The sequence below is a fragment of the Geotrypetes seraphini genome, chromosome 3 (assembly GCF_902459505.1).
Source record: "Geotrypetes seraphini chromosome 3, aGeoSer1.1, whole genome shotgun sequence".
Classification (NCBI taxonomy): Eukaryota; Metazoa; Chordata; class Amphibia; order Gymnophiona; family Dermophiidae; genus Geotrypetes; species Geotrypetes seraphini.
In genome coordinates this window covers 409,269,758-409,285,542 of record NC_047086.1, presented here as the reverse complement: position 1 = coordinate 409,285,542, position 15,785 = coordinate 409,269,758, and the positions used below count along the sequence as shown (strand labels likewise).

The 15,785-nt window shown below is 43.6% G+C and overlaps 1 protein-coding gene across 2 annotated transcripts in view; it reads left to right on the top strand.

Moving 5' to 3' along the window:
• Positions 1–15,785, top strand: part of SLC22A7 (solute carrier family 22 member 7) — a 132,303-nt gene that overhangs the window by 32,039 nt on the left and 84,479 nt on the right. For both annotated transcript variants that reach the window (XM_033935776.1, XM_033935775.1), the window contains exon 4: positions 7,836–8,004. In XM_033935776.1, the coding sequence (XP_033791667.1) occupies positions 7,836–8,004 (169 nt within the window). The remainder of the gene's footprint in view (positions 1–7,835; positions 8,005–15,785) is intronic.

The window sequence follows — 15,785 nt, the reverse complement described above, 5'->3', positions numbered from 1 at the left end:
AGTGTATATGCGTATGAGTGTGGAATGCATTGGGGGGGGGGGGGGTGACTGCATGTATATAGTTGTGCTGGAATGGTGTGTTGCAAGCCTTGTGCCTCTCGGGCATGAGGGCTGGTTGATAGTGATGAATTGTTTGGGGATTCTGATTGGTTTATATTTCAAAATTGACTGGGGGTTGCTGAGCTGCGATTCCTTCCTGGTTTCCCATTTTGGGTCTGCTGTTCTCTAGCAACATCTTGATCATGTACGTTTTCATGCTTGTTCTGTTGTACTGCTTTTTTCCTACATTTGTGGTTGTGCTTGCTGTTCAGTTGCCTACAGTCTTAATAAACATGATTTTAAAAATAATAATAATAATAAATAAATAAATAACTAGGGGTCTCACCAACAACCTGTACAGTTGCATCAGTTCCTTCTTTCTTCTGCTGGTTATGCCTAACTTGACCATAAGTCCTGTTTTGAACAGGACCATCCTGTGTTTAGGTAGTCGGGATGCCGAAATGTCCCGTTTTCAGAAAGAGAACAACCCACTTACCGTGTTTCCCTGAAAATAAGCCCTAGTTGCCGGTAGAAGCGCTCATGATTGGTGGTGGAGAGATGGAAGGGCAGTGGGGGAGGGGCATGGGGGAGGGGCGCTGGTGGTGCTTAGGGGGGGAAAGGGTGGGGGGATGTCCCATTTTGAGGAAATAAAATGAATGGTCTTGTTAGTTATGCCTCTCTCGGTACAGCCTAACATCCTTCTGGCTATAGCCACCACCTTGTCACACTGTTTCTTTGCCTTCAGATCCTCAGACAAGATCATCCTATGGTCCTTCTCCTCTCACCTCCTAGCACATATGGCTCCCTTTGAACTTCTTTGTATTGAATTTTAATTGCAAAACATGAGACCATTCCTCTATCCTTTGTGATGTTTTCCACTCCCTCTGGGGTGTCCACTTTTACAAATCTTGGTATCATCCGCAAAAAGGCAAATCTTATCTTCTAACCCTTTGGCAATGTCACAAATACTGTATTTTGAGCAGAATCAGCCCCAGAACTGATCCTTGTGGCACTCCATTACTCACCTTTCCTTCCTCCGAGTGAATTCCATTAACCACCACCCTTTGGCGTTTGCCTGCAGGGCTGGCTCAAGGGACTGTGATGCCCTGAGCCAACTTTTGTATCATAGTGTCAATCATGCATCAACGTCCTAAAAAGAATCACTTCCATGTTCACTGACTGATGCCAGCATTTTGCAGGCCTACTGTTAAGGCATATGTTGCACGTCTATGGAGATGCATAGGGATGCTTAAGCATGTCCAAGGCCACTTCCAGGTGAAACCACCCCCATGCCCCACCTTGAGCATGCTTAAGTGTTTTTTGTTTTTTTGTTTTTAAACGTGTGTCCCAATTGGCTGAGAGATGGCGGTAGGACACCTACTTCTGCCTACCATCGGGACGTGCATTTGCAGAATCATCTATCTTTTTTTGACTATTCTCAAATATAAAGTTGTCGACACGAAAAACGCACAAAAACAAGTTTTCCTGACATCCAAGCAGCCAGCATTCTTAGCAAACTGTCAGAAACTCAGCACAGAACGATTACTGCAGAGAATGCCATATTAAAAGACCCAAGTGCAGATAACACTTTAACTTGCTTCCGTTGTATGGCGAACCCTCCAAAACCCCACAATATTAGCCCTTATTGGAGGTTTTGGAGGGCTCATCATACAATATCATAAATACTTATGTCAATAGCGGTAAATCAAATAATAAATCCAATTCAATCCACTAGAGCAGGGGTGTCAAAGTCCCTCCTCGAGGGCCGCAATCCAGTCGGGTTTTCAGGATTTTCCCAATGAATATGCATGAGATCTATTAGCATACAATGAAAGCAGTGCATGCAAATAGATCTCATGCCTATTCATTGGGGAAATCCTGAAAACCCGACTGGATTGTGGCCCTCAAGGAGGGACTTTGACACCCCTGCACTAGAGAGAGCTGAGAGCTTAATGCATGGGGTAATTTCTTAAAGAAGTACAGCAGGGGGGCGCTGCTAAGCCCGCACGAAATGGCTGCTTGAGCGTGAAAACCAACTGTACTATCACTATTCATAGTGGAACACTCTACAACTGCTTCCCTACACCGTGGTGGTAATTTCGGTGGATCCTGTTGATCTGTGCTGACCCGATGTCAGACAAAAAAATGGGTAAGAGGCACAAGCCTGACCCGGTCTCTCCCTCCAAAGCGCCGCTTCCCTCATCTTCTGCTGGCGATTCTAGCCGCGAAATTCTTTCTGAACTGAGGGAACTAAAAGACCTGGTGACTTAAACTAAGGTAAGCACCAATGAAATAAACAAAAAACTTACCACCCTAACTGCTGATTTCGCCTTGATTCAAACACGTGTAGGCACCCTCGAATCCAAGATGGACGCGACCTCAGACTACTCGAATTACACACTTAGAGCAGGAGCTGGAGGAGAATAATAACAGGTCCCGGCGCTGCAACATTTGACTTTTGGGGCTACCAGAAAATGGCAGAGACAGTGAGCTTATTCAACAGCTAGAATCACTCATACCCAAATTACTGGATATTACATTCACACGTGAATTTGAGATAGAATGTGCACACCGTGTGCCCTCCCATCGCACTCCTGTTGACCAGCGCCCCAGGCCTGTGGTGATGAAGATCTTACGCTACCAGCATGTTCTCACTATTATGCAGAAAGCGAAGATTAAAGCACCGATCCAACATGAGGGAGCCACTCTGCTTTTAGTGCCGGATCTAAGTAAATCCACGGTTCACCGTCACAAACTCCTGCTGTCTTATAGACCTCAACTCAAAACCTTAAATGCAAGATTTGGATGAATGTACCCGGCGCGCATGAGGGTGACCCTAAACAACAGCACCAAGGATTTTACTAATCCAGAGGACCTGGATTCATATATTGAACAACTATCACCGACACCTATAAACCAGGTTTAATGTGACATGCATTCCTTGTGGAACTTGATATGCTTCTACTGACATAAATGTGTTTATCATTATTCCTATGTTCTTCTTCCCTGATCATTTTAGATTTGGTTTCCTATTTAGACTGATTCAGAGGGTAACGGGGGTCCTTCACTCACACTGTCTACTAGAGATGACCTTTTAGTCATCGCAGGGGAAATGGGGTGCTTTCATCTAACTGTTCTCAGTTGTTTATTGTATTTGTATGCAATGTTCTGTTCTAACTCAGCTGTTGGTTTTGTAATGACCCATTTCTAGTATGCAAGGATGCAATGCATGCTTCCTCAGTGTAAGGTTTATATGACGATTTCTCTGAACTGTAATGCTCATATGCTATATTATATGCTTTACAATGTCTCTTAACATTATATCTCTGAACACAAAAGGTCTTAACAACCCAGTAAAACTTAAGAAAATATTGACGTATATAGAGGGGTTTCATCCTGACATTGTCATGCTTCAGGAGACTCATTTAGACTCTAACACCTCTGCTAAAGTACAATACTCCTGGGCTCTACCACCATACTCTTCACCTGCTATTGACAGAAAAGGTGGTGTATTGACCCTATTTAGGCAAAGAAGTGATATTTCCATACTATCCTCATCCACGGATCTTAATGGCAGGTGGGTCAAGGTCACATTTTACCATGTAGGAGTGAAGTATTGTCTTCTAAATGTATATGGACCGAATGTGGATTACCCAAATTTTTTCCATGCTCTTCATGAGACTCTTCTAGAAGATGCTGATTCTCAATTGATAATTGCTGGTGACTTTAACTTAATTTTGGATCCCAGTAGAGATAGAAAATCCTCATGTGCTTATAAGAAAACCCGTTCATGGTATGCCTTGCAAAATCTGATTGAAGACACTAAACTCCTAGACATATGGAGACACATGCACCATGACATTAACTCTTATACATTCTACTCTCCTCCACACTTATCATATTCACGTATTGATCTCTTCTTGGTTAGTGAATCCTTAAGTGCTAATGTAATGCAATCAGATATTTTTCCCATACTAGTTTCGGATCATGCAGCCATCTCTATCCAGCTTAAACAGAGAGCACCTCGCATAAGCACTTCTCAATGGAGGTTTAATAATACTCTTTTACAAGACAAACAATTCTCTCAACACATGAAGCTTCAAATTGATGAATATTTTAGATTCAACAAACCCGAACACACGTCTTGGATTTGCTGTTGGGACGCTTTCAAAGCCTTTGTTCGGGGAGTTACTATCAATTATTCTGCTCATAAACTTAAAAAATGGAAGGCTGAACAGAAAATACTGGAAGATGACATTAAAGTCTTAGAGTCACAGCATCGGAGTACACCTATGGATATGTCTCTTTTGATGAGACTGAACAAGACTAGGTTTAGATATAACTCTGTCTTGAGTCACAGAGCCTCTCACACTGTTTTTCAGCAATCTGCATCGTATTATGCGGGAAGCAACAAATGTGGACACTTGCTCACTAATTTTCTCAAGAAACGCAACGAGAAATCGCACATTGCATCTATCACACTTGACTCCGGAATGGAGGCCACAGACTCCACAACATATCTCAGGCCTTCATGGACTTTTATCGAACCTTGTATACATCGAACCCTTGTCAACCCCAGCTATCTCTGGATTTCCTGAGAGATATTCCACACCCGACACTTGATCATGCTGATAATGTAATCCTAGACAACCCGATAACCCTATCTGAGATAAATGAGGTAATACAATCCATGGCCATTAAGAAAGCTCCAGGCCCGATGGGCTGACGGTCGAATTCTACAGAACCTTTCAAGAGGCCCTGGCACCATTCTACCTGCAATTCATCGAACATCTTATAGCCAATGGTGAGGCGTCAGGTACTTTCACGGAAGCTTCTCTGATAGTACTCCCTAAGCCGGAAAAGGATAAGAGGTACATTACCAACTATTGGCCATTATCCTTAATCAACGTCGATGCAAAAATATATGCCAAGATACTTTCGGTTCATCTTCAAAAGGTTGTTGCCAAATTAATTTCTCCAGACCAGAGCGGTTTCATTACTGGTCGATTTTCATGTGATAACACCAGATCCTTCACTCATGTTATATCCCAAATACACCGCCAAGATCAGGAGATTCTTGCAGTGGGTCTGGATGCAGAGAAGGCCTTTGACAGAATTGAATGGCCTTTCTTATTTCAAGTTTTGAGATGGTATGGCTTTTCTGAGACTTTCATCACTAAAATAAGGGTTCTCTACTCTAAGCCTACTACCAGGACGTTTATTAACGGTACATCATCTACTGCATTTCATCCCACCAGGGGGACACGGCAAGGCTGCCCAGTATCGCCTTTACTATTCAACCTGGCGTTGGAGCCCTTAATGCAACGAATAAGATACAATCCAAACATATCAGGTTTTAAAATATGTGAGCATGAGATCAAAATATCAGCGTATGCTGACGATATACTCCTATTCATTACTCCAACATCAATGCCTCATTTAGTAACCTCAATATCTGAATACGCAGCCGTATCTGGGTACAAATTAAACACGAGCAAATCTGAGGTAATGCCTATCAACTGTCCAGCAGCGGAATTTGAGATCTCTACACTTGGATTTCAATGGGTGGCCTCCTCCATGAAGTACTTGGGAGTTTACTTTGGGCCCACAATTGATGAAACCATCCGTCTTAATGAAGAATACGTGCTTGCAACTCTCAAATCTTCCATTAATAGATGGTCCCCTCTGACGCTGACGTGGTGGGGCAGACTTGAGACGATAAGGATGATGATGGCCCCCAAAGTCAACTATGTTTTGGGCATGCTGCCCTTTCATCTGTCCCCGGCCTTCTACAAGCAAGTTGATTCCTTACTTATGAAATTTTTATGGAATTCCAAACAACCACGCATAGCTCTTTTTAAATTGAAGGCACCCAGGTCATATGGAGGAGTGAATTTCCCTAATTTCTTACATTACCATCATGCATTTATTATGAGACAATGGGCTGAAGGATATATCATGGATCTAGATGTCTAGATCCCCCAGCTTGGCTACACATGGAGGGCGCAATATATGGTAAACGATGCCTTTATTACTTGGCTGGTACTGAACTGACTAAGATGGATAAACGTGATCATATTTTGATGGCTTATAAAAAGGCCATCACAGCTGTTGACTCCACCTTTTCAGTGACATGGGAAGACTCTACCTTACACCCTTTATGGAATAATGATAGATTCAAAATTCAGAATGTTACTGTGAATTGGAAGGAATGGCAATCTTGCAACATATGGACTCTACAGGATCTCATGAAGGATGGGTACTGGATACCTTTCCAGGAGCTGGTTTCCAACACTGACCTGCCCAGATCTCAACATTATAGATGGGTTCAATTATCACACTGCATCCAACACTCCATGCCATGTGCACTCAAGCTGACGGATACATCTGGCTTAAATAATACATTAAACTCAATAGTTACCACATCATTCCGGGCATCAGTATGTTATAAATTATTACAAGAGTCATGTTTCAAAGGCCCTCTTGAATTAGAAACTAAGTGGCATTACCAACTTGAGTTGCCCTCTGATGCCATTGACTGGACTAAAATGTGGTCATCATTTTTCAAATCTATTAAGTCAGCATCTCTACTGCAATCCATATTCTTTGTCTATCATAGAGCGATATGGACACCAGTACTGTCTAATAAAATTGACTCTAAAGCATCTTCACTATGCTGGTCGTGTCTACGGCAAGAAGGAACCCTTGAACATCTTCTAATATCATGTCCACTTGTTCAACAATATTGGGACAAGGTGTGGACTACCATATGTTCCATTCTAAATATCACACATGACTTCTCACTCTCTATCCTCATCTTAAGAGATCAAGCTCTGACAATACCAATAGATAAAGATAAAGCTACTCTTCTAACCATAATGCTATCGTTAGCAATCCAAACGATATTACATAACTGGAAGGACCTGTCCAAAGTTGACTTTCACATGTGGTGGAACACATTATCTGGCTTTTCTCAAATATGTAAGTCTCCCTCCAACTTAGGAATCAAGGATACTCTTATATCTTGGCATCCCAAGTCCTCTAAATTTTCTTCACACTTCTATCTCTAACCCTCTGTTGTAGTTCCTATTTCTTCTAATGTAAACCGCGCCGAGCTCTACGAATGTGGAGATGATGCGGTATACAAACCTAAGGATTAGATTAGATTAGATTATCTATCACTAGTAAATTTGAAAAAGTATATGCTGAAAAGACTGATAATTTAACTCGCTTCTTTGATGTGTGGAAACCCATTCTTGAGTATACTGATACATGACCTTTTGTACACTTTAGTATACTTCAATATGTACTACACCTTTATCAAATATACATGTAATTCTATTACTCTGAGGTTATCTTTATCTTGATATAGGACAACATTTTCCAATTTAAGTTTATATATGTTGCATACATTTGTAGTTATCTTCATGATGGTGACTGTACCCTGTTTTGTACATTTCATATGTACGTTTATCTCTTGCTTCATGGTTTGTACATTATACAAAATTGTAATAAAACTTGTGCTGAACTTAAAAAAAAAAAAAATAAGAAGTACAGCAGAAAGGTTCGTCAGTTATGCCTAGAGTAGGTGCCCACTTGATTTTCTAATAACCCTTTAGTTTCTAAGTGTGTCTAAGTAGATGATCTGCCATAGTTTTCTACCTATTCCCAGCCTGGGCCATGTTATAACATCATTGTTGTGCATGAAAGGGTATGGAAGGAGCTGGAAGGCCCTTTGGATGAGAGCTAAAGAGACCCCCTAATCAGTGTGCTTCCCTCTGCTGGATCTCTTGCAGGTGTGGAGTGGGTGGACATGAAGCATCGCACACTGGCTGGAGTCCTAAGTAGTCTCTGGTGGAGCATTGGCAATGTTCTTCTCTCGCTGGTTGCATACTTGATTCGGGACTGGCGCTGGCTGCTCCTCGCTGTCACCTCTCCCTGTGCTCTTGGCATTCTCAGTATATGGTAAGTAAATGATCTCGGTTTGCTTTCCATGCAGGATTTCTGCACAAGAATTCTCCAGTCTTTAGATAAACTTTCATGCTGGGGTTAGTAGGGTGTTTGTAACCTTTGCTTCATCTAATGATAGCATTCTTGCGACTTGCGGCATTAGAGAAAGAAAAGTGTGCTTTCTAAAGCTTAGCTACCTCATCAATTTGGTCTAATTATAATGCTGAAATGCTAGTTTCCAAAATATCAAAACCAAAACAATTGTTTCTGGACCATGACATTGGAGATATGCTCTGCAGTCCTGATTTATAGCTCCCCTGCTAAGACCTCCACACAAATTTCTACTAAGTGGCCTTTCTTCTGCTCTGCAGCACCCGGTTCTGAAACCCCTTCACACGAAGCTCTGCTAAGGGCAGTTGTGTAACTGCAGGTGGACCTTGGCTGGCCTGAGCTAGGGTTACCATATGGCTCCAGAAAAAGGAGGACAGATTGAGTCATCTGAGTTTTACTTCCATTGAAAGCAAAGGAAGTAAAACCCAGTCTCAATCCATCCTCCTTTTTCTGGAGCCATATGGTAACCCTAGCCTGAGCTCTTTCACATTTGCCACAGGCCCACCTAGCAGCTATGTCCACCTTTCATGTAGCTGGTAGGGATACCCAGCTGAAGAAATCCAGAGCCCAGAAAAAAGACCATTTATAACAAATGATGAATTTATAGAGCATGTATGGTTGGGCAAGCTGGATGGACCATTCGGGTCTTTATCTGCCATCATTTACTACATTACTATGAGTCCTGGAATTTGTGAGAGAGTTTGCCCCTTAAAATGGATGAGTTGAGGGATGGGGGGGGAATCAGAGTATTATCAATGTGTTATTATTTTGCTCCCCACTAGGGAAGATGGATGTCCAGTTTATGTGTCTGATGTACCTTTGCAATTTCTGAAGCTCACTGTGGCTGATTATTTTAACCTGCATGTTTTGTGGATGAAACTGAGCTGCCATGGCTTATACAGCTATGGAGGATTTGGAACAACAGGACTCGCTCATGGTCCAGGGCATATTTTGGACCTAGTGTTCGGGTTCCATTTTTGATGGATGCTGGAATATGTGAGGTTTTAGATATGTCTGCAGTCTTTTGGGATCTTGACCTGGATTGGCCACTGTTGGGAAGCAGGATATAAGTGCAATTCTAAAGAGAAAATCACTTAGATTAGGGAGATGACCATACCTGATGCGGCCCTGTGAGTAGAAGAAGAATGCAAAGGTGGGATTATGCATACTTTTTGAAAGGGTAGAAATTCAATTCACTCTTATCCATTCTACACCACTCAATCATATCCTCCCTTAACCCTCTCTTTTCCAAGCTTAAGAGCCTTAACCTCTTTAGTCTTTCCTCATATGAGAGGAGTTTCATCGCCTTTAGCATCTTGGGGCTGGATTCACTTACCTCATTGATCTGATCCATGCAAACGGGGGCGATTGGAGGCATGCCCCACACCGACTATACGGATCGCTGCAGAGTGATCCTGACATATGCTCAGATCATCTTCTTTGCCTGTAGATGGTCTGCGTATGTGCTTGCTCTCTGTGAACTCAGCACTTATCTAAACTTTTTGCTTTTAATTTTTGACTTTTCTCGCGAGTCCGTGGTTTTAACCCACAGGTTTAAAGCGGAGCTGCACTGCGGAGTGTTCTGAAACAGAACAGAACATGCTGTAATGCAACCCCACTTTAAACCCGCGGGTTAAAACCATGGGCTCATACTGCAGGGAAGAGCGGCAGAGAGCAGGAGAGTCGGGTTGGCAGAGATCCAGAGTCGGGGCAGCAAACAACAGGACAGTCCTTCCCTGCAGTCAGGGAGGCAGAAAGGAGGGCGGTTTACTTTGAGGGAATTTTATTGGATTTCAGGGCGGCATTGTGCAGGAGAGTTGGCAGGGATGTGAGTGACTGGTCTTCATTTGGATCAGCCAGCCCAATTGGTGTTCCTTCGTTGGTTTAGTAATCGAGTGTGGACAGGATTGGCCAGAAGGTTAGTGAATCGATCAGTGGGCTTCGCTTTTCTTTGGACCTTTTCTAAACATAACATAAAACTGTATTTATAGCCCATTGAGCCTTACAAAAGAGTCAAGCTGTACAGAAACAGCAAAAATATAAATCTGACATCATTAAATATATCAACATCTTCCTTTGAGATACAGTGACTAGAAGTGTCACAATACTAAAGGTGAGAAAGCACCATGGAGCAATACGAAGGCATTATAATATTCTCGGTCTTATTTACCTTTTTTTTCCTAATAATTCCTTGCATCCTGTTTGCTTTTTTTGCTGCAGCTGCACATTGGGCAGAAGATTTCAGCATAGTGTCTACAATGGCACCCAGATATTTTTCTTGGGTGAATTTGATTATTCTTCCCAATGTGCATCAGTTTCCATTTGTCCACATTAAATTTCATCTGCCACTTGGACGCCCAGTCTTCCAATTTCCTAATTTCTCAACTTCTTTAAGACAAGTACCCCCCTAAGTCTAACAAATATCAACCGTGTACCCCTTCAGCGGCTAGGGCAGGAAGGAGAGATCAACGGCGGCGGCTTTGGCGGGCGGGCAGGCAATATCCTCAGTGGCGGCCAGTGCCGCGTACCTCCAAAAAGTAGCTCGTGTACCCCTAAGGGTACGCGTATGGGTGTTGAGAAACACTGTCCTAAGGTCTGCCTACAATTTTTCACAGTCCTCATGCATTTTGACAAATTTGAATACTTTTATGTCATCTGTAAATTGAATCACCTCACTCGTCATTCCAATTTCCAGATCATTTATAAATATGTTAAATAACACTGGTCCTAGTACAGATCGCTGAAGCACTCCACTATTTACCCTCCTCCATTGAGCAAAATGGCCTTTAAAAAAAAAAAAATTATATTCCACATATCCTACAATTCTATGCAGATTACAAATTATTCAGATTCTCAAGCATTTTTCCCTAATTGTCCTGGCGGGCTCCCACTCTATCTAATGTACCTGGGGAATTGGGGATTAAGTGACTTGCCCGGGGTCACAAGGAGCAGTGTGGGATTTGAACCCTGGGTGCCAAAGCTGTATCTCTAACCACTCCCATTTAACCCCACCCTCTATTTTCTGTCCAATAACCAATTCCTAATCCACAACTGAACATTGTCTCCTATCCCATGACTCCTTAATTTTCTCAGGAGCCTTTTATGAGGAACTTTGTCAAAAGCTTTCTGGAAATAGAGATAGAATAGGGCAAAAAGTGGGAGGTATTGCCCTGTATGTTCAAGAGGGAGTAGAGTCTAGCAGAGAAGGAATGATGGACGGAAAAGATAAACTGGAGTCCCTCTGGATAAGGATCCCTAACCAGAGCGGAGCAGACACAAAAATTGGCCTCTATTATCGACCCCCAACACAGACGGAAGAAACAGATGCAGCAATGAAAGAGGAAATCAACCACAAATGTAGAACAGGTAACGTAACAATCATGGGAGACTTCAACTTTCTGGGGATAAACTGGAACCTAGGAACCTCAAACTGCGGCAGGGGAACAAAGTTCTTGGAACAAATGGAGGGAGAACCGACAAGAGGAACCGCAACCTTGGACTTGGTCCTAAACGGCATAACTGGAAGGACATCAGACGTGAAAGTCACGGTCCCACTAGGGACGAGTGATCACAACAAGATCAATTTTAAAATCGGAATCAGAAAGGGGAAATGAACCAAGACTCAAACCACAACCTTTAACTTCAGAAAAGGGAATTACGACAGCATGAGAGCCATGGTTAAAAAAAGGCTCAAGCAAAGGACAGCCGAAATCAAAACTGTCGATCAAGCATGGTCCCTACTAAAAACTACTATCACCGAAGCGCAGAATCTCTACATTCCGCGGATAGCCAAAGGAAGGAAAAATATGAACAAAGGAGAACCAGCTTGGCTGACTAAAGGGGTGAAGGATGCGGTAAGGGAAAAGAGGAACTCGTTTAAAAAATGGAAATGCGAACAAACAACGGAGGCCTGGAACAGTCACAAGGCTGACCAGAAGAAGTGTCACAAGGCAGTAAGAGACGCCAAAAAGGTCTATGAGGAAAAGATAGCGCAAGAAGCCAAAAACCTCAAGCCCTTTTTCAGATATATAAAAGGGAAAAAACCAGCAAAGGAAGCAGTAGGCCCTCTCGATGATCAGGGAAGAAAAGGGTACATCAAGGAAGACAAAAAGATTGCCAATAGGCTAAATTCATTCTACGCGTCTGTCTTTACCAGGGAAGACACTGCATCAATGCCCGAACCAGGAAAGTATTCAAGGGAGAAATCAAGGATAGCTTCACCACAGTGAGTGTGAACCTGGACATGATATACTATCAGATCGATAGGCTAAAAAGTGACAAGTCCCCTGGACCGGACGGAATTCACCCGAGAGTGCTAAAGGAACTTAAGGTAGAAATCGGAGAGCTCTTACAATCCTTAGCTAATTTGTCAATCAGAACCGGGCGAAAACCAGAGGATTGGAAGATAGCAAATGTCATTTCAATCTACAAAAAAGGATCGAGAGGAGAACCAGGCAACTATAGACCTGTGAGTCTTATGTCGGTTCCTGGGAAGATGGTTGAAGCGCTAATCAAAGACAGCATAGTGCAGCACCTGGAAAATCATGACCTGATGAGAGACAGTCAACACGGCTTCAGGAAGGGGAAGTCATGTCTGACGAATTTACTTCAATTTTTTGAGAAGGTCAACAAACATATTGATAGCGGACACCCGATGGATATAATATACTTGGACTTCCAGAAGGCGTTCGACAAGGTTCCACACGCTAGGCTTCTGAAGAAGCTACAAAGCCATGGAATTGAAGGGGATATACTAAGATGGATAGCCAATTGGCTGGAAAGCAGATTGCAGAGGGTAAGCATAAATGGGAAGTTCTCGGACTGGGAAAAGGTGACAAGCGGTGTGCCCCAGGGCTCGGTCCTTGGGCCAATCTTATTCAATATATTCATAAATGACCTAGTAGAGGAAACAACGAGTAATATAATCAAGTTTGCAGATGACACGAAATTATGTCAGTCAGTTAGATCACAAATGGATAGTGAAGAACTCCAGAGAGATTTGAATCAGCTAGAGAAATGGGCGGAAAAGTGGCAGATGAAGTTCAATATAGAAAAATGCAAAGTGATGCACCTAGGCACAAAGAACAAGGAACATGAATATAAAATGTTAGGTGTGACATTGAGCAAGAGCGAACAGGAAAGAGACCTGGGGGTACTGATAGACCGGACACTGAAACCGTCGGCACAATGCGCGGCGGCTGCAAAGAAAGCGAACAGGATGTTGGGCATGATTAAGAAGGGAATCACAAGTAGATCGGCTAACGTCATAATGCCGCTTTACAGAGCAATGGTCAGGCCACATCTGGAGTATTGTATCCAACACTGGTCTCCCTACCTAAAAAAGGATATAACCCTGCTGGAAAGGGTGCAGAGGCGAGCTACAAAACTAGTATAAGGTATGGGAAATTTGAACTACAAAGAACGCCTCAGAAAACTGAGCTTGTTCACCCTTGAGAAGAGAAGAATGCGTGGAGATATGATAGAGACTTTTAAAATACTAAAAGGATTTGATAAAATCCAGCAAGATGCATCGTTATTCACGTTGTCAAATGTGACTCGGACGAGAGGTCATGTACTGAAATTGAGAGGTGACAGGCCCAGGACAAATGTCAGGAAGTTCTGTTTCACACAGCGAGTGGTGGACGCTTGGAACGCTCTCCCGGAGGAGGTTGTGACGGAGACCTCCATTATAGGATTCAAGGGCAAGTTGGATGCATACCTTCTTGCAAATCACATTGAGGGATACAGGTAAACAAGGTCTCATCTGGGAACACCTGGGTCTTCATTAGGAAGCACCTAGTTGGGCCTCTGCGTTTGCGGGTCACCAGACTGGATGGATCAAGGGTCTGATTCGGTGAAGGCATTTCTTATGTTCTTATCAACCAACTCACCTTTATCCACATGTTTATTAAACGAAACATAGAAACATAGAAAGATGACGGCAGAAAAGGGCCAAGGCCCATCAAGTCTGCCCACTATAGACCCTCCCCTTGAGATTAGCTAGTGTTTTGCCCTGACCCTCTTAGGGATCCCACATGGGCGTCCCATTTATTCTTAAAATCTGGCACGCTGCTGGCCTCGATCACCTGCACTGGAAGCCCGTTCCACCGATCAATCACTCGCTCCGTGAAGAAATACTTCCTGGTGTCGCCGTGAAATTTTCCGCCCCTGAGTTTGAGCGGGTGCCCTCTTGTGGTTGAGGGGCCTCTAAGAAGGAAGATGTCATCTTCCACTTCTATACGTCCGGTGACGTATTTAAACGTCTCAATCATGTCTCCCCTCTCCCTGCGCTCCTCTAGAGTGTAGAGCTGCAAATTGTCTAGTCTTGCTTCGTACGGGAGACCTTTAAGCCCTGAGACCATTCTGGTGGCCATTCTTTGGACCGACTCGACCCTCTGCACGTCTTTGCGGTAGTGTGGCTTCCAGAATTGCACGCAGTATTCCAGATGAGGTCTCACCATGGCCCTGTACAATGGCATAATGACAGCAGGCTTTCTGCTGACAAAACTTCTACGGATGCAACCCAGCATCTGCCTTGCCTTTGAGGAAGCCTTCTCCACCTGATTGGCAGATTTCATGTCTGCACTAATGATTACTCCCAAATCTCGTTCCGCTGAAGTCCTGGTCAAAGTCTCCCCGTTCAAGGTATAAGTTCTGCACGGGTTTCTGTTACCTAGGTGCATGACCTTACATTTTCCAGCATTGAAGCCCAGCTGCCAGGTTGAGGACCAGCATTCCAATGTGCGCAAGTCCTGCGCCCTACTATCTTGTAAATTGCCCTCGCTTACCATATTACATAGTTTGGCGGCGTCGGCGAATAATGTTACTTTACCTTGAAGCCCTTGAGTCAGATCTCCTATGAATATGTTAAAGAGGAGCGGACCCAAGACCGAGCCCTGAGGCACCCCGCTGGTCACCTCCGATGTCCCAGAGAAAGTACCGTTAACCATCACCCTCTGACGTCTGCCACTCAGCCAGTCTCTGACCCATGCCGTCAGAGTCTCTCCCAACCCCATTGATTTCATCTTATTTAACAGTCTGCGGTGTGGGACGCTGTCAAAAGCTTTACTGAAGTCCAGGTACACTATGTCCAGTGAATCTCCTTCATCCAGTCTTTTTGTTACCCAGTCAAAGAAGCTGATGAGGTTTGATTGGCAGGACCTACCCTTGGTGAATCCATGTTGATTGGGGTCCCGTAGATTCCCTTCGTTCAAGACCGTGTCCAACTGGCGTTTGATCAGTGTTTCCATGATTTTGCATACTATTGATGTCAGACTCACCGGTCTGTAATTTGCAGCCTCTGTCTTGCAACCCTTTTTGTGTAGAGGAACGACGTTAGCTGTTTTCCAGTCCAAGGGGACTGTCCCTGTACTCAGTGAGAGATTGAATAGTACGGCTAACGGTTCTGCCAGGACATCACCTAATTCCCTAAGCACTCTGGGGTGCAGATTGTCCGGTCCCATGGCTTTGTCCACCTTGAGTTTTGTTAGCTCAAAGTAAACCTCGCTGGGTGTGAATTTAAAATTCCGAAACGGGTCTTTTGTGTTTGACTGTGGTTTCAATTGAGGGCCGGACCCTGGCGCCTCGCAGGTGAAGACCGAGCTGAAGTATTTATTTAGTATTTCTGCTTTTTCGGGATCTGATTCTGCGTAATTCCCGTCTGTTTTTTTCAGGCGTACTATCCC